Below are 22,567 nucleotides of genomic sequence, written 5' to 3' on the forward strand. Positions count from 1 at the left end.
TTCGATCTAATCTTATAAAAACAAATTGCACTGTATCTGTATGAAATTAATGAGTAATATATTATTATTTTGATGTGGACATCAACATACTACATGTATTTTTTATTTAATTTTAATATATATTTTTTATAACTTTAAGTGAGCATTATAATATTTTCAGTGTAACTGGCATTTCTTAAACTAGGTATTTAATATAATTATATTCGAATGTTTGTAGTATGAATGTTATACAACCTTCTCATCCAATATTGGTTAGACATGAACATAGTTGTCTAAGAACCAAACATAGCAATTTTTCAAAATCTTTTCCTTGAGACATACTTCAATCGTCAGTTGTCAACCAAAATTCACTTTAAGATCGGTTTTCCTAGGATAGCTGTGCCGTCATATAGCGGCCGTCTCCATACTAAATAATACGGCTAAATATGGATGTCGTAGTATTTGTATGGAGACGGCCGCTAAATGACGGCACCGCTATCGGAGGAAACCAAAGCATAAGCATTCAACCTACTTAAACAAACCTCGTATTTCAGTATCAATTTCTATACAAAAGTTATATCCTCCTAAGGCCCAAGGTCCTCTACCTATAGTACCTATTCAGTTCGATATAATTTAAACCATGTTCAATTGGAACAGAGTCGCTTTTGCTTTGTTTCGTTCAATATTCAAACAAGGCAAAATCAACTCTATTTCCTACAATTTAGGTTAAAATTTCAGTGGCTAATTTTAGATGTTTCGTTTGTAGGCTGGGCCTTAGGAGGTTATATGGTTAAAATGGTATTATGTTTCACAGAATAGGCAGAGGGCCTACCGCGAACACCAAAGTCCGCAAATTGCGGGCATATTTCTCTGTCTCTCTAATGAGTAAAAGAGATAGATAGCAATTTGCGAACTTCGGTATTCGAGTTAGGCCATCTGACTTGCTAGTGAGTTTTGGTTGTCCTCTACCGGACATAGGCTTAGAAACCTTTAATTATACTTTTGAATGTATAAAGTCAAGTAAAGCGTATTTACATCACTAAAACAGGCACAAGACTTTAGCGTCCATGTTAAATATAAAAGGGATCATTATCTTCACCTGTCTCATCACTACATAGTATAATACAAAGTCGCTTCCCGCTGTCTGTCTGTCCGTATGCTTAGATCTTTAAAACTACGCAACGGATTTTGATGCGGTTTTTTTTATAGATAGTGTGATTCAAGAGGAAGGTTTATGTATAATTTGTTAACCCGTGCGAAGCCGGGGCGGGTCGCTAGTCTAATAATAAATTGTTGACACTATAAGTGCCAAGTTCACCATCCAAAGCATAATATACACTTACTCACCCAATGTCATTGCAATAAGATTAAAATGTATGTAGTTTATTACCGTTACACCCGTATTGGCATACAAACATATTCGCTCCACACAAATCAATTCATTGTCAATCATTAGTCAGAACAAAATGCACTTTGCAAAAGCATTTTGTTCTGACTAATGATGATCATGGTCCTCCATGATTGTAAAATATAGGACAAATAGGAATGACCTAAGTTTCCAATTGGACAAATGTGATTCCAATATGTGATTTGCCATAATTTTACCCCCGATTTATTAGCAAAGTAATTTGGTGTTTGGTTTAGTATTTTAATTTCACCAAGTATGTATATTTTTATACCTCTTCCGACGATAAAATTACGAATCAAATCACGTATGATTGTAATCACACGAAATCATATTTTCTAACCCTTTTCACAATCGACCATTAACTTCACTTGCTTTAACCAGAAGCACATTTCATATGATTAAAATCATATTTTTGAACCCTGGAACTCCTCGCAACATATTCCATTCATTGGATTACTAGATCATTCACTCGTTCGTTCATCATTCATCAGCGACCTGATGATGATGAGTTAACCGTCACTTCGCCACGACGCCCATAATCTGGCTCTGGTAATCGACAAAGTCCATTACCTTCTGCGCGATGGTCCGTTTCCGTACCAGCATGGCGGCGGCCTGAGAAAAGATAAGATAATTATTTACTTGTTTGATAACAGTATACATATACTGGATCAACCAAATCTTGTCAGTAGTATAAAAAATAATTAAAAAATTAAAAATAAACAAAAATAAAACCAAAATAAAATTACTTAATATAATATCTTTTTTAAAAAAAGGGAACCGCCTTCAAAAAACCAACCCACTGAAAAGTATAAAATAATTTTTATATGGCACCCCTTTACGTGTCCAGTCCCTATCCCACGGCGTAAAGCAAATTTTTGCCAAAAGGTAATTAATACCTAATAATAAGAAAATTAATAATCATCCGGGTAATTACTTAGTTTTTGAAGTCGGCGCCAAACCAAAATTTTTGAGAACCGATATTTTATACAACGAAGAACGCTGCACTTACTTGCATTATAAATACATACTTAGTTTACTCATTAATTTAGTTCTTGTAGGTTAAGTACTACGTACTCGTATTGTTTTTCTGATTGGTAGTAAAGACTGTTTTTGTTGGTTTGGCACCGCCTTCAAAAACTAAGTAATTACCCGGTTGATTATTAATTTTCTTATTATTAGGTATTAATTACTTTTTGGCAAAAATTTGCTTTACGCCGTGGGATAGGGACTGGACACGTAAAGGGGTGCCATATAAAAATTATTTTATACTTTTCAGTGGGTTGGTTTTTTGAAGGCGGTTCCCTTTTTTTAAAAAAGATATTATATTAAGTAATTTTATTTTGGTTTTATTTTTGTTTATTTTTAATTTTTTAATTATTTTTTATTTATTTTATTTTTTACTTTTTAGTGATAGGTAGGTACTTCATTTATTTTAGGTTTTGGGCTAAAATACTAGTTTGTTAGGCTCTCTATTTAGTCTACTAATGTTGGTGATGGCCTAACTCGATGATAATCGCGACACAACATAATATGACGTTTTGGTCATCATCATCATCATCATCATATCAGCCTTTTATCGCCCACTGCTGAGCATAGGCCTCTCTTCGAGTACGCCACTTATCCCGGTCCTGAGCCAATTTCATCCAGAAGTGACCCGCAATCTTCCGAATATCGTCTACCCAACGACCCAACGGACGCCAGGCACTCCTTTCGTCTGAAAGCGGCCACCACTCCGTTAACATTTTGGCCCACCTGCCATCACTCTGCCTGGCAACATGTCCCGCCCAGCTCCATTTAAGTTTGGTAATGATGTATCCGACGTCTTGCACCTTGGTGCGTCGTCGGATCTCGACATTCCTCACTCGGTCTTGCAGTTTGATGCCGAGCATAGCGCGCTCCATGGCTCTCTGTGCCACTCGGATTTTATGCACAGCCTCCTTAGTGAGCGTCCATGTCTCGGCACCGTAGGTCATGGTGGGCAGGACACATTGGTTAAAGAGGCGAGTTTTCAGGCATTGTGGAATGTTAACGGGTTTGAGGATGTCCGCTAGTTTATTGAATGCCGCCCAACCCAGCTAGATTCTCCTGGAGATCTCCTTCTTCTGATGTGTTTTGTCAAATGATAGAATATGTCCAAGATACAAGTACGACATTTTGGTGCTAAACGATTTGTATGTATATTGCTCCCACTCCCACTCCCATTCCCAGTCCCAGTCCGAGTCCGACTCCCACTCCCACTATTTTATCTAAATCGGTTTTAGCAACATAAATTTGTTGGTAGGTATACCGAATACCGATAGCATGGCCACCTACCGGGTCCAATTGGTTTTTCAAACCATCCATGTACTGTACACTAAAACCTTCTCCAGAATGTAACAAACACTTTTCTGAAAACTGCATCAAAATCGGTTCAGCCAAACGCGAGATAATCACGAACAAACATACATACACATACATACGTACATACATACGGGTCAAACTGAGAACGTCCTTTTTTTAAAGGCAGTTAGAAAAAAGTTCATCGACCCACCTAGTGGACCTCTGCAACATAGGCAAACGACGACAAGTCGGTTAACCAAAACAAAGTGTGCCTATGTTGCACCAAACCTAAGTTCCACTAGGTACAGCAAGGGTTTAGCATCAGCTCTATCTTGGGTACTGCTCTCCCAAGTGCTCATCAAGATGTGACAGATTACCAAAATAGCGTGGGCCTATGTTGCACCAAACCTGAGTTCCACTAGGTACAGCAAGGGTTCAGCATCAGCTCTATCTTGGGTACTGCTCTCCCAAGTGCTCATCAAGATGTGACGGATGGCCAAAATAGCGTTGGCCTATGTTGCACCAAACCTGAGTTCCACTAAGTACAGCCAGGGTTCAGCATCAGTTCTATCTTGGGTAATGCTCTCCCAAGTGCTCATCAAGATGTGACGGATGACCAAAATAGCGTGGGCCTATGTTGCACCAAACTTGAGTTCCACTAGGTACAGCCAGGGTGAACCCTGCCAGCCAGGGTGGTTTGGTGCATCAGCTCTATCTTGGGTACTGCTCTCCCAAGTGCTCATCAAGATGTGACGGATAGCCAAAATAGCGTTGGCCTATGTTGCACCAAACCTGAGTTCCACTAGGTACAGCCAGGGTTCAGCATCAGCTCTATCTTGGATACTGCTCTCCCAAGTGCTCATCAAGATGAGACGGATGACCAAAACAGCGTGGGCCTATGTTGCACCAAACCTGAGTTCCACTAGGTACATCCCGAGTTCCACTAGGTACATCCAGGGTTCAGCATCAGCCCTATCTTGGGTACTGCTCTCCCAAGTGCTCATCAAGGCGTGTCGGATGACCAAAACAGCGTGAGCCTATGTTGCACCAAACCTGAGTTCCACTAGGTACAGCCAGGGTTCAGCATCAGCTCTATCTTGGATACTGCTCTCCCAAGTGCTCATCAAGATGAGACGGATGACCAAAACAGCGTGGGCCTATGTTGCACCAAACCTGAGTTCCACTAGGTACATCCCGAGTTCCACTAGGTACATCCAGGGTTCAGCATCAGCCCTATCTTGGGTACTGCTCTCCCAAGTGCTCATCAAGGCGTGTCGGATGACCAAAACAGCGTGAGCCTATGTTGCACCAAACCTGAGTTCCACTAGGTCACTAGGTACAGCCAGGGTTCAGCATCAGCTCAGATCTATGTATACTAAAACCTTCTCCAGAATGTAAGAAACACTTTTCTGAAAACCGCATCAAAATCGGTTCAGCCAAACGCGAGATAATCGCGAACAAATATACATACATACATACGGGTCAAACTGAGAACCTCCTTTTTTTTTGAAGGCGGTTAATGAAGGCGGTTAAAAAGGCGGCAAATTTTAAAAATCGCGGGTTAGCAACACTGTGTTCGAATAATTCCAAAATCGTGTGTCATCTGTGTGTTATCTGTGGAATGTGGATCGTGAATGACAGCCATCATCTTATTGTTTACATTCTGAATCGTTTCTATTTCAAGAGAAATTTCTGCTGTCACCATTAAATGCCAAGATTATGCATGACCTCAAGCAAAGCTAAGGTGCCTACAATGTACAATCATGCTCGTTGACGGTAAATATTACTAAAATTTGAGGTTATGATAATTCATTCGAACTGACGTATGAAGGGCGGAAAAATAAACACGATTTGGTTCGATGTACATTGCTGCTTTTCTTAGCGCAATTCTGCTCATTGGGTGTTACATGGTGTTACCCTACTTTAATTTGCAGTACATTGCTACTGACAAGATTTGCTTGACGCACTATAGTTGATATTCTTGTCAATAGACTACCAATTCTAACTTCTCTTACTTATTAGATTGTACAACGGGACTTAATCGCGTATCTAAGTTTTAAGATTCTTTTGCTTATTTGCCACGGCTCATGGGAGAGCCTGGGGTCCGCTTGACTAATCCCAAGAACTGACGTAGGCACTAGTTTTTACGAAAGCGACTGCCGTCTGACCTTCCACAACTCAGTAGGGAATCTAGGCCTTATCGGGATCAACCCGGTTTCCTCACGATGTTTTGCCTTCACCGAAAAGCGACTGGTAAATATCAAATATTTCGTACATAAGTTCCGAAAAACTCATTGGTACGAGCCGGGGTTTGAACCTGCGACCTCCGGATTTAAAGCCGCACGCTCTTACCGCTAGGCCACCAGCGCTTCCACACCAGAGTTTGAATAAATCTGTACCGGGCGGGCTAATGCGGTAGTATACGAGGATAGGGGGTTCAACCCCAGTTGGTACCTGCTGAAACTTGTGCTGGTTCCGGCGGATGTAGGCCTGCGTGTCGGTGACTAGGCTGTTCAGTTTGTCGGGGTTGATCACGGGTATAAGGGTAGGGGGTTCGATTCTGTACCTGTTGGAACTTGTGCTGGTTCCGGCGGATATAGGCCTGTGTGTAGGTGACTAGGCTGTTCAGTTTGTCGGGGTTGATCACGGGTATAAAGGTAGGGGGTTCAATTCTGTACCTGTTGGAACTTGTGCTGGTTCCGGCGGATATAGGCCTGTGTGTAGGTGACTAGGCTGTTCAGTTTGTCGGGGTTGATCACGGGTATAAAGGTAGGGGGTTCAATTCTGTACCTGTTGGAACTTGTGCTGGTTCCGGCGGATGTAGGCCTGCGTGTCGGCGACTAGGCTGTTCAGTTTGTCGGGGTTGATCACGGGTATAAGGGCAGGGGGTTCGATTCTGTACCTGTTGGAACTTGTGCTGGTTCCGGCGGATGTAGGCTTGCGTGTCGGTGACTAGGCTGTTCAGTTTGTCGGGGTTGATCACGGGTATAAAGGTAGGGGGTTCAATTCTGTACCTGTTGGAACTTGTGCTGGTTCCGGCGGATGTAGGCCTGCGTGTCGGTGACTAGGCTGTTCAGTTTGTCGGGGTTGATCACGGGTATAAAGGTAGGGGGTTCAATTCTGTACCTGTTGGAACTTGTGCTGGTTCCGGCGGATGTAGGCCTGCGTGTCGGTGACTAGGCTGTTCAGTTTGTCGGGGTTGATCACGGGTATAAAGGTAGGGGGTTCAATTCTGTACCTGTTGGAACTTGTGCTGGTTCCGGCGGATGTAGGCCTGCGTGTCGGTGACTAGGCTGTTCAGTTTGTCGGGGTTGATCACGGGTATAAAGGTAGGGGGTTCAATTCTGTACCTGTTGGAACTTGTGCTGGTTCCGGCGGATGTAGGCCTGCGTGTCGGTGACTAGGCTGTTCAGTTTGTCGGGGTTGATCACGGGTATAAAGGTAGGGGGTTCAATTCTGTACCTGTTGGAACTTGTGCTGGTTCCGGCGGATGTAGGCCTGCGTGTCGGTGACTAGGCTGTTCAGTTTGTCGGGGTTGATCACGGGTATAAAGGTAGGGGGTTCAATTCTGTACCTGTTGGAACTTGTGCTGGTTCCGGCGGATGTAGGCCTGCGTGTCGGTGACTAGGCTGTTCAGTTTGTCGGGGTTGATCTCGTCCATGGCGCACTCGTCCATCAGGGGAGGGTTGAAGCGGTAGTAGCTGCCCGGGGGTAGGAGGTCGTTCAACACTAGGTGGGTACCTGTTTCAACAAAGAAGGAAGGTGAGACAATATAATAAGTTTAAAAGTTCACAGATTCCAGGTGTCAGAAAATCAGCCTTTAGTCAATGGTTTATGTTTTTTTTTGGATTTAGCATAGCTAATGACATGATTTGATTTTTTTTTAACGATTTTTAAGTATTGGATTTGTTTTAAGCGTTGCGCGTTTATCCTCATTATGTATTTCCTCGTCGGGAAGTTGATGAAAACTTAGACAAGTCTCATATTAATTAAAGGACCAAAAGTAAAGCGTTTTGAAAATGCTTATATTTTCTTTCTTTTTGGTAGCTCCTAAACGGTAGACAAGGTTTTTGTGGAACACTTCGCTGCTATCGAATACGACAGTCGTACCTACCTTAATACCGTATTAAGATGGGGAGAGAAAGTGCAAAGGAAAACGAACCTTCAGTGTCGGTAGCAGAGTCCAAATTCCTTCCAACTGGTTCCAGGCGCTTCCTTCTGTAGTCCGTTGCTCAGACTCTGATAGTCCAAGTGTTTGTGAAGAGCTTTGCCAGTACCAATGGAGGTTACTGTTCTACAAGGTTAGAAAAAAAGGTGCAATGAAAAACCAACCTTCGGTGTCGGTAGCAGAGTCCAAAATCTTGTTAAACTTGTCCTTCCAACTGGTGCCAGGTGCTTCCTTCTGTAGTCCGTTGCTCAGACTCTGATAGTCCAAGTGTTTGTGAAGAGCCTTGCCAGTACCAATGGAGATTACTGTTCTACAAGGAGGATAGAAAAAAGGTGCAAAGAAAAACCAACCTTCGGTATCGGTAGCAGAGTCCAAAATCTTGTTAAACTTGTCCTTCCAACTGGTTCCAGGCGCTTCCTTCTGTAGTCCGTTGCTCAGACTCTGATAGTCCAAGTGTTTGTGAAGAGCTTTACCAGCACTAATGTGGATTACTGTTCTACAAGGAGGATAGAAAAAAGGTGCAAAGAAAAACCAACCTTCGGTATCGGTAGCAGAGTCCAAAATCTTGTTAAACTTGTCCTTCCAACTGGTTCCAGGCGCTTCCTTCTGTAGTCCGTTGCTCAGACTCTGATAGTCCAAGTGTTTGTGAAGAGCTTTACCAGCACTAATGTGGATTACTGTTCTACAAGGAGGATAGAAAAAAGGTGCAAAGAAAAACCAACCTTCGGTATCTGTAGCAGAGTCCAAAATCTTGTTAAACTTGTCCTTCCAACTGGTTCCAGGCGCTTCCTTCTGTAGTCCGTTGCTCAGACTCTGATAGTCCAAGTGTTTGTGAAGAGCTTTGCCGGTTCCTACGGAGATTACTGTTCTACAAGGAGGATAGAAAAAAGGTGCAAAGAAAAACTAACCTTCGGTATCGGTAGCAGAGTCCAAAATCTTGTTAAACTTGTCCTTCCAACTGGTCCCGGGTGCTTCCTTCTGTAGTCCGTTGCTCAGACTCTGATAGTCCAAGTGTTTGTGGAGAGCCTTGCCGGTTCCAACGGAAATGACTGTTCCGTTTTGGAGAGCTTTCGCTCCGAACAGGAGCTTGGCTTCGTGGAGACCGACGCCTGTTGGGTTGTTGACCATTATGCCGCCGTCCTGGGAACAAAAAATGAACTTTGTTAATATGTTTTAAGGTTTTTATAACAAAATTGAGACATCTAGCACACTACATACTACCATTTAGCTTTGTGGAACTGTCCAGTACATTTACTTGCACCATTTAGCGTATGCCTTAGCTTTGACCAAAGATAAATTGATACAGATGCGTAAAATCTAACACAATTTCGTGCTTCGAATTTGACAGGTTACATTGGTTTACAGGTTACATAAATGAGATGGCGCTGTACAGCTCCATACATTGGCAGTAACTCTAGATTGTCAAAAGTTGACGTGTGACAGTTGTATTATACATATGACGCAGTATAGCGCCATCTGTTTTGGATGACAAACTAAGGGACACGTTTTATTTTTAGACTCTATCCCTCTGTTACAATCAATTATCTAAGGATATCGAGGAAGGATCAACACTATTAGTTCGCAGAACAGATAACTCGTAACTCTAGCCTCCTGGACATATCATAACCTGAAAATTTTATCAATTTATTTGAATTAGTACATGGGAATCGGAAAGGCATTAATTTGGAGAATTCTACCTGATGATATAGATTGGCCAATTGGAATTCGTAAAATATGTAGATTGTAGCGTGACACTGGAAGAGGGATATGGTTCTGTCTCTCTCCAACAATAGTCTCACCTGATGCAACAGATTGTTGAGTCGGAACTCGTTGAAGTATGTGGGCGCGGCGGCGGAGGCGCGCACGGCGTGCCACAGCTGCGCGCGCGCCGTGCCCGGGAACACGGAGCGCACCCGGTATGGACACTCGTAGGAACGGAACAAGGATATAGTTCTCTCTCTCTCTCCAACAATAGTCTCACCTGATGCAACAGATTGTTCAGTCGGAACTCGTTGAAGTATGTGGGCGCGGCGGCGGAGGCGCGCACGGCGTGCCACAGCTGCGCGCGCGCCGTGCCCGGGAACACGGAGCGCACCCGGTATGGACACTCGTAGGAACGGAACAAGGATATAGTTCTCTCTCTCTCTCCAACAATAGTCTCACCTGATGCAACAGATTGTTCAGTCGGAACTCGTTGAAGTATGTGGGCGCGGCGGCGGAGGCGCGCACGGCGTGCCACAGCTGCGCGCGCGCCGTGCCCGGGAACACGGAGCGCACCCGGTATGGACACTCGTAGGAACGGAACAAGGATATAGTTCTCTCTCTCTCTCCAACAATAGTCTCACCTGATGCAACAGATTGTTCAGTCGGAACTCGTTGAAGTATGTGGGCGCGGCGGCGGAGGCGCGCACGGCGTGCCACAGCTGCGCGCGCGCCGTGCCCGGGAACACGGAGCGCACCCGGTATGGACACTCGTAGGAACGGAACAAGGATATAGTTCTCTCTCTCTCTCCAACAATAGTCTCACCTGATGCAACAGATTGTTCAGTCGGAACTCGTTGAAGTATGTGGGCGCGGCGGCGGAGGCGCGCACGGCGTGCCACAGCTGCGCGCGCGCCGTGCCCGGGAACACGGAGCGCACCCGGTATGGACACTCGTAGGAACGGAACAAGGATATAGTTCTCTCTCTCTCTCCAACAATAGTCTCACCTGATGCAACAGATTGTTCAGTCGGAACTCGTTGAAGTATGTGGGCGCGGCGGCGGAGGCGCGCACGGCGTGCCACAGCTGCGCGCGCGCCGTGCCCGGGAACACGGAGCGCACCCGGTATGGACACTCGTAGGAACGGAACAAGGATATAGTTCTCTCTCTCTCTCCAACAATAGTCTCACCTGATGCAACAGATTGTTCAGTCGGAACTCGTTGAAGTATGTGGGCGCGGCGGCGGAGGCGCGCACGGCGTGCCACAGCTGCGCGCGCGCCGTGCCCGGGAACACGGAGCGCACCCGGTATGGACACTCGTAGGAACGGAACAAGGATATAGTTCTCTCTCTCTCTCCAACAATAGTCTCACCTGATGCAACAGATTGTTCAGTCGGAACTCGTTGAAGTATGTGGGCGCGGCGGCGGAGGCGCGCACGGCGTGCCACAGCTGCGCGCGCGCCGTGCCCGGGAACACGGAGCGCACCCGGTATGGACACTCGTAGGAACGGAACAAGGATATAGTTCTCTCTCTCTCTCCAACAATAGTCTCACCTGATGCAACAGATTGTTCAGTCGGAACTCGTTGAAGTATGTGGGCGCGGCGGCGGAGGCGCGCACGGCGTGCCACAGCTGCGCGCGCGCCGTGCCCGGGAACACGGAGCGCACCCGGTATGGACACTCGTAGGAACGGAACAAGGATATAGTTCTCTCTCTCCCTCCAACAATAGTCTCACCTGATGCAACAGATTGTTCAGTCGGAACTCGTTGAAGTATGTGGGCGCGGCGGCGGAGGCGCGCACGGCGTGCCACAGCTGCGCGCGCGCCGTGCCCGGGAACACGGAGCGCACCCGGTATGGACACTCGTAGGAACGGAACAAGGATATAGTTCTCTCTCTCTCTCCAACAATAGTCTCACCTGATGCAACAGATTGTTCAGTCGGAACTCGTTGAAGTATGTGGGCGCGGCGGCGGAGGCGCGCACGGCGTGCCACAGCTGCGCGCGCGCCGTGCCCGGGAACACGGAGCGCACCCGGTATGGACACTCGTAGGAACGGAACAAGGATATAGTTCTCTCTCTCTCTCCAACAATAGTCTCACCTGATGCAACAGATTGTTCAGTCGGAACTCGTTGAAGTATGTGGGCGCGGCGGCGGAGGTGCGCACGGCGTGCCACAGCTGCGCGCGCGCCGTGCCCGGGAACACGGAGCGCACCCGGTATGGACACTCGTAGGAACGGAACAAGGATATAGTTCTCTCTCTCTCTCCAACAATAGTCTCACCTGATGCAACAGATTGTTCAGTCGGAACTCGTTGAAGTATGTAGGCGCGGCGGCGGAGGCGCGCACGGCGTGCCACAGCTGCGCGCGCGCCGTGCCCGGGAACACGGAGCGCACCCGGAACGGACACTCGTAGGAACGGAACAGGAACGGGGACAGTTTTGAGCCGGCGTTTACGACGCACGACACTAGCGCCATCTGGAGAAAAAAGTTAACACATTCAGTGCCGAAAACCCGACTATCGGGTATTTTATGATTTCGTTCCCAGGCCGGACGACCCGATAGTCGGGATCGTGGTACTACAGCTTTATGACGATTATTTGTGGCCTGGCGCGGATGTCTTATTTGGCTGGGTGGCAATATATGTGTTAATTAGAAGCGTTGAAAATAAATGGACTCTATACGTATAACTGCATACAGGGAGGCATTATAATAACCAAACTAAAATACCCAGTTAAAGTAGTAGTTAGTAGTAAACTCTTTATTGTACAAAAAGACATATTAAAAATAACATACAGAAGAAGAACACGACATACATACATATAGTAAGAAGTACAAAGGCGAACTTATCCCTTTAATGGATCTCTTCCAGTTAACCTTTGAGAAGTATCCTCGTCATTCGTCTTCAATATAACCTACTGTTATAGTATTTTTCAAAAACGAAGGGTACAGTGACAGGTGTCATCTCAATACTAGATTAGGTACTTACTTTAGGTGTATCATTCCTATTGCACTCCGTGAGAGTACAATCTCCCAAGTTCCTCTTCAGTAAAGCCTCCCACGCATCTGTGTCGTAATAGGAATGTGTCCACACTAACCTAGATGTACCTGTTAATACAAAATTAATGCAATTGAATTAAGAAAATGTTTATTAACAATGGTTGCTTATATTGCTTATCTACCTAGTTCGAGTTAGGTGAACTAGGTAACCTAACACAAAAGTAAAAGCGAATGGCTGAGAATAAATATTATTGCTATGGCTCCTTCAATATTCCCTTTTTAGGGTTCCGTACCTCAAAAGAAAAACGGAACCCTTATAGGATTACTCGTGCGTCTGTCTGTCTGTCTGTCCGACCATTCCCCGGTCCTTTATCTCCGAAACTACTGCCTCTAAAATTTTGAAAAAAATACTCAAAATAGTTCTTTACCTATAGATGACAGGAAAACCTATTAGAAATGAGCAGTCAAGCGTGAGTCGGACTTAATTACATAGTTTTGGATCCGACCCCTACGGGTTTTTTAAAGACATTTTATTCACGTTCCACATAAAAAAATACATTGTTAAAAAATTAGTAATGTAAGGAACCCTTGGGACGAGAGTCCGACTCGCACTTGGCCGGTTTTTAGGGTTCCGTAGCCAAATGGCAAAAAACGGAACCCTTATAGATTCGTCATGTCTGTCTGTCTGTCCGTCTGTCCGTCTGTCTGTCCGTCCGTATGTCACAGCCACTTTTCTCCGAAACTATAAGAACTATACTGTTGAAACTTGGTAAGTAGATGTATTCTGTGAACCGCATTAAGATTTTCACACAAAAATAGAAAAAAAAAAATTTTTTTGGGGTTCCCCATACTTCGAACTGAAACTCAAAATTTTTTTTTTCATCAAACCCATACGTGTGGGGTATCTATGGATAGGTCTTCAAAAATGATATTGAGGTTTCTAATATCATTTTTTTCTAAACTGAATAGTTTGCGCGAGAGACACTTCCAAAGTGGTAAAATGTGTGTCCCCCCCCCTGTAACTTCTAAAATAAGAGAATGATAAAACTAAAAAAAATATATGATGTACATTACCATGTAAACTTCCACCGAAAATTGGTTTGAACGAGATCTAGTAAGTAGTTTTTTTTTTATACGTCATAAATCGCTTAAATACGGAACCCTTCATGGGCGAGTCCGACTCGCACTTGGCCGCTTTTTCTTTTATCCTATCCATGGCTTTTAGTTGGCTGTGTGGGTATATCTATTGAATGTTTATAGTGTGTATTATAAGTGTGTGTGTGTGTGTGTGTGTGTGTGTGTGTGTGTGTGTTTTACCTCCAATGAGCGAGGTGTTCCCGAACATTTCCTTAGAAAGCGTCATGTACATCTGATTCGCCGTGTCAAGCGTGCCCACGCCTCCACCTGAAACAAGTGAAACGCGTATTCCATAAATGATAGCATTACGTTTCATTGTAAACTTACACCTTATATGAAAACATACAGTAGAGTACAAAATCTTTTAACCTAAGGTTATCGGGAGCTCGCGTTGGCGGACCGGCGCAGACTATTGGTTGGGGTTTGTAATATATGTATTTAATGTCTGTGTCTCTCGGAACTTTTTTAAATTAAGATGCTGATGATTGTACAGGGAAGTAGCCACTTACCGATGACAGCAGCTATGATGGCCCCGGTGCTGACTCCGATGATATAGTCGAACATGTCCTGCACCCGTTTGCCGGTGAGCCTCTCGAGGTGCCGCAGCACTTCAATAGCTATGAGTGAACTAGTAGGTAGTGTAGCCACATACCGATGACAGCAGCTATGATGGCCCCGGTGCTGACTCCGATGATATAGTCGAACATGTCTTGCACCCGTCTGCCGGTGAGCCTCTCGAGGTGCCGCAGCACTTCAATAGCTATGAGTGAACTAGTAGGTAGTGTAGCCACATACCGATGACAGCAGCTATGATGGCCCCGGTGCTGACTCCGATGATATAGTCGAACATGTCTTGCACCCGTCTGCCGGTGAGCCTCTCGAGGTGCCGCAGCACTTCAATAGCTATGAGTGAACTAGTAGGTAGTGTAGCCACATACCGATGACAGCAGCTATGATGGCCCCGGTGCTGACTCCGATGATATAGTCGAACATGTCTTGCACCCGCCAGCCGGTGAGCCTCTCGAGGTGCCGCAGCACTTCAATAGCTATGAGCGAACTAGTAGGTAGTGTAGCCACATACCGATGACAGCAGCTATGATGGCCCCGGTGCTGACTCCGATGATATAGTCGAACATGTCTTGCACCCGCCTGCCGGTGAGCCTCTCGAGGTGCCGGAGCACTTCGATGGCGATGAGGCCCCGGATGCCGCCACCGTCGATGGACAGGATGTTGGGGCCGGGGCCTTTTGTGGGGCCGGTGTAACCCATCAGGGCTAGGGCCTGGAAGTGGTAGAATTATTAGTGTTTTTAGGGTTCCGTACCCAAAGGGTAAAAACGGGACCCTATTACCAAGACTCCGCTGTCCGTCCGTCCGTCCGTCTGTCACCAGGGTGTATCTCACGAACCGTGATAGCTAGACAGTTGAAATTTTCACAGATGATGTATTTCTGTTGCCGCTAGAACAACAAATACTAAAAACAGAATAAAATAAAGATTTAAGTGGGGCTCCCATACAACAAACGTGATTTTTGACCGAAGTTAAGCAACGTCGGGCGGGGTCAGTACTTGGATGGGTGACCGTTTTTTTGCTTGTTTTGCTCTATTTTTTGTTGATGGTGCGGAACCCTCCGTGCGCGAGTCCGACTCGCACTTGGCCGGTTTTTTATTTATGCTTGATTAAAATCAAGCAATACTCCTTTGAACGCCGCATTGTGAACTTTGTCACAATGCACGAAGGTTGATATTGTGCTGTAGCCGCCCGCGTCAGTTGAAGTCTTAAGGCTCATTTAGACGGCGCGCGAACTCGCATGCGGTTTTAGTTACATTGCGGAGCATTGAGGTTACACCAATTCAGTCGACCGATCAAATACCGCTATGGAATGAAACTCGCATGCGAGTTCTCGCACCGTCTAAATGAGCCCTTAGGCGGTCAACCGGATAGTCTTCAGAGAGTTTTTATTTGGGCTATCTCACTAAAGAATATAAAACCGGCCAAGTACGAATCGGACTCGCTTTCCAAGGGTTCCGTACATTACACAGACACACAGATAGACGCACGAGTGATCCTATAAGGGTTTCGTTTTTTTCTTTTGAGGTACGGAACCCTAATAATACAAACTGTTTTAATATTAATAATATAAATTACCTCTTTGACAATGCCAGCAGTCTCTTTAGTTATTGGTTGATCATCGCTCAGTCTTCGTTGTACCCTCAAAAGAGCTCGGACTGCGCCCTCCTACGAAATACAATTGTACATTTAAATGTAAGATATTTATACAAGATCTATCAATTCTATCTAAGGTAGGTATTATTGGTTAAGTCAACCAAACATGAATTATTGTTTTCCCTATAAGTTCTAAGTCTGATAAGACAATAGGCTATAAAGAAACTAGAGTATTGCTTCGACCCTAATTGCTTCCCATCAGAAGACATGCTATGGTTGCGACAACCACGCAATAAACGATAAGTATTTGACTAGTTCTCTCAAACCAGTGGTCCCGAATCCGGAAAGTTACACTCAGTGTCATGCGTTACACATGCGCGATAACATATCGAGCGATATTCGGCATAATTTCGTTTTAAATATTTCGACGATTTCTAGTTTGTAAAGCCTGAAATAATTACCTTAATAGCATAGTCCCTAGACTCAGGATATTGTTTCAAATGGTCGATGAAATGCTCTGTCCTCCTCATCAGGCATTCTGTCGTCTCTGCCGTCACAAGCGCCGATATGACGTATGCCGTTCGGGAATGAATGGAAGTCTGAAAAAAAATCGGATTTGATCCATTTATCTATTTGGCTTTACAACTAGGTGGCGCAACAAAGCTTTCTGGTTACATGGTTGGTTAAAGGCCTATAAAATAAAACGATTAAAACGGATTAAGTATATCACGTATATTGAATTTATACTACATCCCGACGTTTCGAACCGTTAACAGCGTTCGTGGTCAACGGGTCACGGGTTCGAAACGTCGGGATGTAGTATAAATTCAATATACGCGATATACCTAATCCGTTTGAATTGTTTTATTTCATGAGTAACTATCGCGGTAACCGAGGACAATATTATAAAGAAAACTTTGCAATAAACCGCAAACGATTTTAGATAATGGCCCGCTATATTACGGTGCAGTACAGCGCCATCTACTTCAACTGACCAATTACATTTTTCTCTCTTTCCCAGAAACTATTAGATTTAAATGAAGTATGTAAATCATAATTAAAACTAACCTGATTTTATTAATTAGTGAATCGTGATTGTTGCTAATTCGTACAGTCAGCAGCAATAGTTGCTAAGCGGGCGAAATGTTCAAAATGATCTTGACGCGACTTTATTGTTAAGAGAATAAGAGCGCGTCAAGGGAATTTTGAACACCTCGCGCGCTTAGCAACTTCTGCTGCTGACTGTACCTAAATACAATCATATTTTTCGTGACTTATGTATCGTTTAATAGATACATAGGTAATGCATAAACAAGCAACTGATAAATTGCTCGTGCTCTTAGGCCGAATGCATTGTCAGCAATTCAGTATCATGTCGTTCACTCTCGGAGGGCATTGTATTTATATTTACACTTTTTACATCTATCTTAGTCGCGTGCTCGTGTGCGACGTACATCATGTATTTGACATACGTGATATTACACTGAAGACGGCGTGATGCGATAACATTTTTATTTGTTATGTTCGCAAAGATATCAAATGTAAACCTACTTTCCTTTTTATCTAGAACATGTAGAGTAGTATGCTCGAATATTCGTGTTGGATAACTAACAGTACTACCGTAATTTAATATAGTTATTAGGTTAGTCCATGGTTATACCTAAACAAATATGTTTTTTCCAGGTATTATTTAATTACGCTATTTTAACTATTGGCTGTGATATTCATTGTCGAGATTAAATGTACTTATAAGTTGTTATTTAAAGAAATGTTAACCAATAAAAAACAAAATCGTACTTAAAATATTTTTTATGCCTTTCTTATCTATTCTGAAAAATATTGAGGCTACAGGCTTATCTGAATTAGATAGGAATTGACCCCCTAACAAACATAACATAAGAGTAGATTATGTTATCATTATCAGCTGATTTCCGTGTTTATTACTTTCGTTGTTATGTATAACTGCTGGTTAGAAATTGAGAGCAAATTAAAAATAAACTTATAAGGTAAATATGTGACACCCTGCTGTCACCTCTATTGACAAAGACTTAACTTTCAAGATGACATGTACTGGTACCACGTCGAGCACCAGTATGTTTACCTTAGGGAAATTAAAATAGTTTTCTGATTAATAAAAGGACTGATTTACTGAATTCTAATGTCATTTTATTTGATGTGATCCTAATTGTTCTGAATAATTAGAAAAATAACTACTATTGTTAAAAAGAGATACTGTGAAGTGGCAGAACTGCATAACTGTTGATTAAAATATTGTTCGACTGAATTTATTTTACTAACATTTCCAACAAGATAAACCTTGCAAATTGATCTTTAAGTAAAGGAAATATGGTTGTGATTAGATTATTTAAATCAGGTCTATAAATAAATTATTATTTATGGCCAGATCATTGCCATACATTGGATCAACTAAAGCCAAGCTTGTTTTTGTTTATTAGTAAGCTAATCAATACCTATAATTATAATACATGGTATATTTATAAGTTGGAATTTTGCCAATAGTTTGTACTGTCAGTGGTCTAAACAACCTAAGCCTTGATAAGTGTGGCAAACGAAAACTAAGAATTGTGTTTTTGCATATTTGTTTGTGTTATGAAAGTAACGTAAGCGAAAGAGGTATGTCAGGATCGTAGCAAGTGGAAAGCCGTGGTCTCTGCCTACCCCTCCGGGAAATAGGCGTGATTATATGTATGCATATTTATTGTTAGGCTACTGTTATCTTTTCAATTTAATAATATCATCAGGTGACAAGCAAAACTTACTAATTACCACCACAAGTTCATAGCCATAGTGAACCATATTAGTACTAAAAGAAGGTTGATTTTTTGATTAAATATTTTTTAGTAATTAGTGAGTTTTGCTCGTCCCCTGATGATATGTAGGTATCTTGGAGGATACAACTAAACGGAGTAGCCATTAACAGGCTTTCCCCTCTGTCGAAAATAGGCGGCCAACGGTCATACACAATGTATGGACTGACGTTTATCTGACATGGCTATTTTTACGTTACGCATACATTTGACGTTCCCCTCCCCCGCAAAAATCGGCAGACTGTTTTGTACAGAAAATTACAGACATGGCGTCTCCGTTTGATTATATCCTCCTAGGTAGGTATATTATGGACATTGTTTTAGTGTCTTAGTCATTGACATAGATATCTAGGGACTGGCTTTAGGGGCAATAATAATGAGGCATGACAGGGGCCAGTACAGCGGTGTGAAATCGCTACAACGCGATTGGTTGATGAGTTGGCATCACGCGCGCGATTGGTTGACGAGTTCGCATTACGCGCGCTATTGGTCGCAACTAGTCGCGTTAGACTGCACGATTGGCTGGAATTCGTGGGTAGCACCGCTGAACTAGTATGATGTTTAGTGCCCCATTAGCCCGTCCTTAGATATTATACGTCAATGGTCTTAGTTATGTTTTGCTTTCTAAATTTAAAACTTTTATGTATGTGCCGTAAAATTAAGACTATAATTTTTTTTAATGGTTCCAAAGTACCTATGAGAAAGACTCACCTTTGTGACAATAGGCTTATTAGATTTCCAGCTGTTCTCCGATATTTTCCCAAAGTGAGTATCCTTCTTCAGCTTTAAACCTTGCCATAGACCTTCCATAGTGATCTCTTTGGCTTCCGAGCCCACCGAGAGACCTTCCTGCGGAAACTTCTCATCGTGGTTGGGTATTTTGAAGGGTCTCTCATCTGTCGTGCTTGTGGCAGATGTTTCTTTAGTAACAGATTTTTTATCAGGCGCTGGTTCTATTTCTTTGGTTGTAGTTGATAATCTAGCTGTGACTGCTTTTTCAAATTTCCTAATTAAATCTGTAAAGAAGATGACGAAATCTTTAAAACCTATAATAACTCATGTGCTAAATAACAACACTGACACTATACCTCTCGCGTCAAATGATGGTCAAGTTCATTTATATATAGAGAAGCTGTCACATATTTCTTAATTCTTTTTTAAATTAAACCCAACCAAAACCAGACTCTCTTCAACCAGACTTGAAGGAACTGTCAATAGGACCATCATTTGACGCGAGAGGTATAACTAATGTAAACAAACTATTGTTTACGTTTACAGAAAAATAATTAAAGGCATTGAAAACCTGAAACTTGTGTAAAGTTTATTCATCAAGTCATTGTCCTAAAGCGATGCTGAAGGCCTGAATAATGAAACCAATGTCTGTGCCCTATTAACATTGCCATTCAATATTAATTGTTGTATTGGGTCTGAGAATAAAAATAGCCTATGAACTCAATTATTGAACTCCTACCAAAACAAAATTGATAACTTATTGTATGATATGAGTGTTACTTACTGTCCCACTGCTCTGGGGAAGCTGGCTTCATTCTCTGCACTAGTTTTTCAACTTCTGAATTCAGGTTGGTCATCGACAGATAGTGCCGAATTATCCGCCACTGACTGCCTAACGAAGACATGTTTAGAGCTTTATTTGATCTCACGGCACGTAAAACACAATATATTTTATTAATGAATACACGAATCACTTAGTTTTGTATCTAAATTATAGATACGGAGTAAATTCTTAGGCGAATTGAATAACGTACGCTCGCGACCGTCACTTCACACTTGGTTTATCGTAATGTCACAATACACATACAAAGAATTCTCTCGACGATTGGATATCACGTTATCACAGAAGCAGTGTCGATTCACAGCTGTAGCAAATATAATATTTGCGTAAAGCCTTGGCGAAAAATATAAATAAATCAATGACAGATACGAATGACGTAAAATCGGACGATAACAGTTCTGCCAATCGCAGCCGAGCGAACCAAAACAAACTTTTTACATTCACTTCACTCTCGTTCAGTTCACTTCACTTTGTTTTATCACGTCACTTTTTAATAAAGGAAGTCCTCCTAAAATTGAATGTCTTTTAAAATGGTTGATTTAAAAACAGTGAGTACCTTCTCCTTTGAATATTGAGTTAGTACTGAGAAATTCGTAAATAAACAACTAGTTTTATACGATTATCAAAACATGTTTGCAAACAGCGCGCTACGCGACGCCGTTGGCCACACCTCCAGCACGACTCAATGAAAACGCGCCACTTCACAAACAAAATATCGTATGATCTAGTTTTGTAATCGTTCCAAGATTTTATTTCCGCATCTCCACGCCACCGATGACTAGACTATAATTATAATATATATAGTCCAGTCATAATATAGCCATAATAGTATAATATTATTATACTACTCATTGACGGTTATGTTGTATAGTTTATTTAATTCCATTTATCATCAAAATGCATTACAGCCCTGGATTTAAATTTAAGTCTTAGGAATGCAAATCAATTTTCAGTGTGACCCAGTTTCATTTGTAGATTGTAGATCTTAAAGTAATAGTAAGGCGGCCAGGGGGCCTCCAACACTAATCGATGTGACTGGACAGTATACTACTGACGAGTGGTATGGTTGTGTTCGGTAGAGTTTACTGAGTACGAAATGAGAACTCGTCACTTTCTAAGACTGTGGAGGGGATAACTGTGACTTCACAAAGATGGCGGTCCCGGGTTTCAAAGTTTAGATAATTACTCGGCAAGTTCTTATCAGATTTTTAAAAATGAGATGTCCTATGAAAGCTGATAAAATTTAGAATAAAACATGCATTGTAACTAAAAGTGTAATTTCATTAATTATTTTTTTATTTACAAAAATCCGAAAACATAACATTTGTCTTCTTCTTGTAGCCCAAAAAACACAATGACAACGGCCACTTAGATGAAAATTGTGTCATATAAATCATTTAGGTACATTAATAAGCTATACGTTACTTCTTGAATTTTGTGAATCGGATAATAAATAAGCAAGCTACGATGATTTTACCGCGGGCGCGGCGTATCTCGCGGCGCGCGCTCGGGTACTAATGGGCGCGGCCGCGACTGAGGACGCTGTACTGTATAGTGTAGGTAGATCAAAAACTACTTAATATTTTAAAACAAATGATATATCATATGAAAGATATTTAAATAACCAATAAAACGTGGTTATAAACTGGTGATTGTCATCTAATGGTCATAGAATTAAACAAACAATAAATATACAAAAAGTAGTCACTTCACTATAATTAGTAACAGGTATCGAAAATAATATATGAACCAAATTAATGTTATTATTTAAGCATAAATAGCCAGGCATTCGACATATCTATGACTTAGAATACTGTTTGATAAGTTTTTAGGCGCTAGCAAAAATCATAATAATGTTTGTTTTTATTATTACCTACCTACTTGGCTAAAATTATTTGTACAGGTCATTAAAAGTCCACACTACAATGGTAATACGTAAAAAAACCAATCTACCTACCAATTCCCTACATGTATAACCACAACCATACCACAACTGGAATAATGTTTGCGTTTCAGACAGACAGAAGCAACGTTCTTACGTAGTCAAATTGTAAGATACGGCATTTTATAAATGGCGTCGTCATTTTACAAACGTGAAACATACAATTGCCGAAATCGACATTTAATAAAATATCTTAGGACATGAACAGCACCGTTTGCAATTTACCGCGGCCTTTTGGTCGAATTAGTTCTTTAATTTACCACGCTTGGTGCTTCACATCAAAATTATGAAAAACGCTGCCCAGGGTGTCCATTAAATCTGGAGTTCGTCGGACTTATTCTCGGAGCGGG

The 22,567-nt window shown here is 42.5% G+C and overlaps 1 protein-coding gene across 1 annotated transcript; it reads right to left on the reverse strand.

The window, feature by feature from the left end:
* Nucleotides 1–1,833: 1,833 nt before the first annotated feature.
* On the reverse strand, nucleotides 1,834–21,036 carry LOC134660154 (calcium-independent phospholipase A2-gamma-like). The gene is made up of 11 exons (XM_063515881.1): nucleotides 20,219–21,036; nucleotides 19,414–19,718; nucleotides 16,336–16,473; nucleotides 15,857–15,946; nucleotides 14,793–14,991; nucleotides 13,892–13,978; nucleotides 12,564–12,682; nucleotides 11,858–12,052; nucleotides 8,783–9,014; nucleotides 7,281–7,447; nucleotides 1,834–1,999 (listed from the first exon to the last, which is right to left on the reverse strand). The coding sequence occupies exons 1-11, from the start codon at nucleotides 20,337–20,339 to the stop codon at nucleotides 1,904–1,906; spliced, it is 1,749 nt and encodes a 582-aa protein (XP_063371951.1). The 5' UTR covers nucleotides 20,340–21,036; the 3' UTR covers nucleotides 1,834–1,903.
* Nucleotides 21,037–22,567: the final 1,531 nt, after the last annotated feature.

This window comes from Cydia amplana, chromosome 2, assembly GCF_948474715.1.
Source record: "Cydia amplana chromosome 2, ilCydAmpl1.1, whole genome shotgun sequence".
Lineage (NCBI taxonomy): Eukaryota > Metazoa > Arthropoda > Insecta > Lepidoptera > Tortricidae > Cydia > Cydia amplana.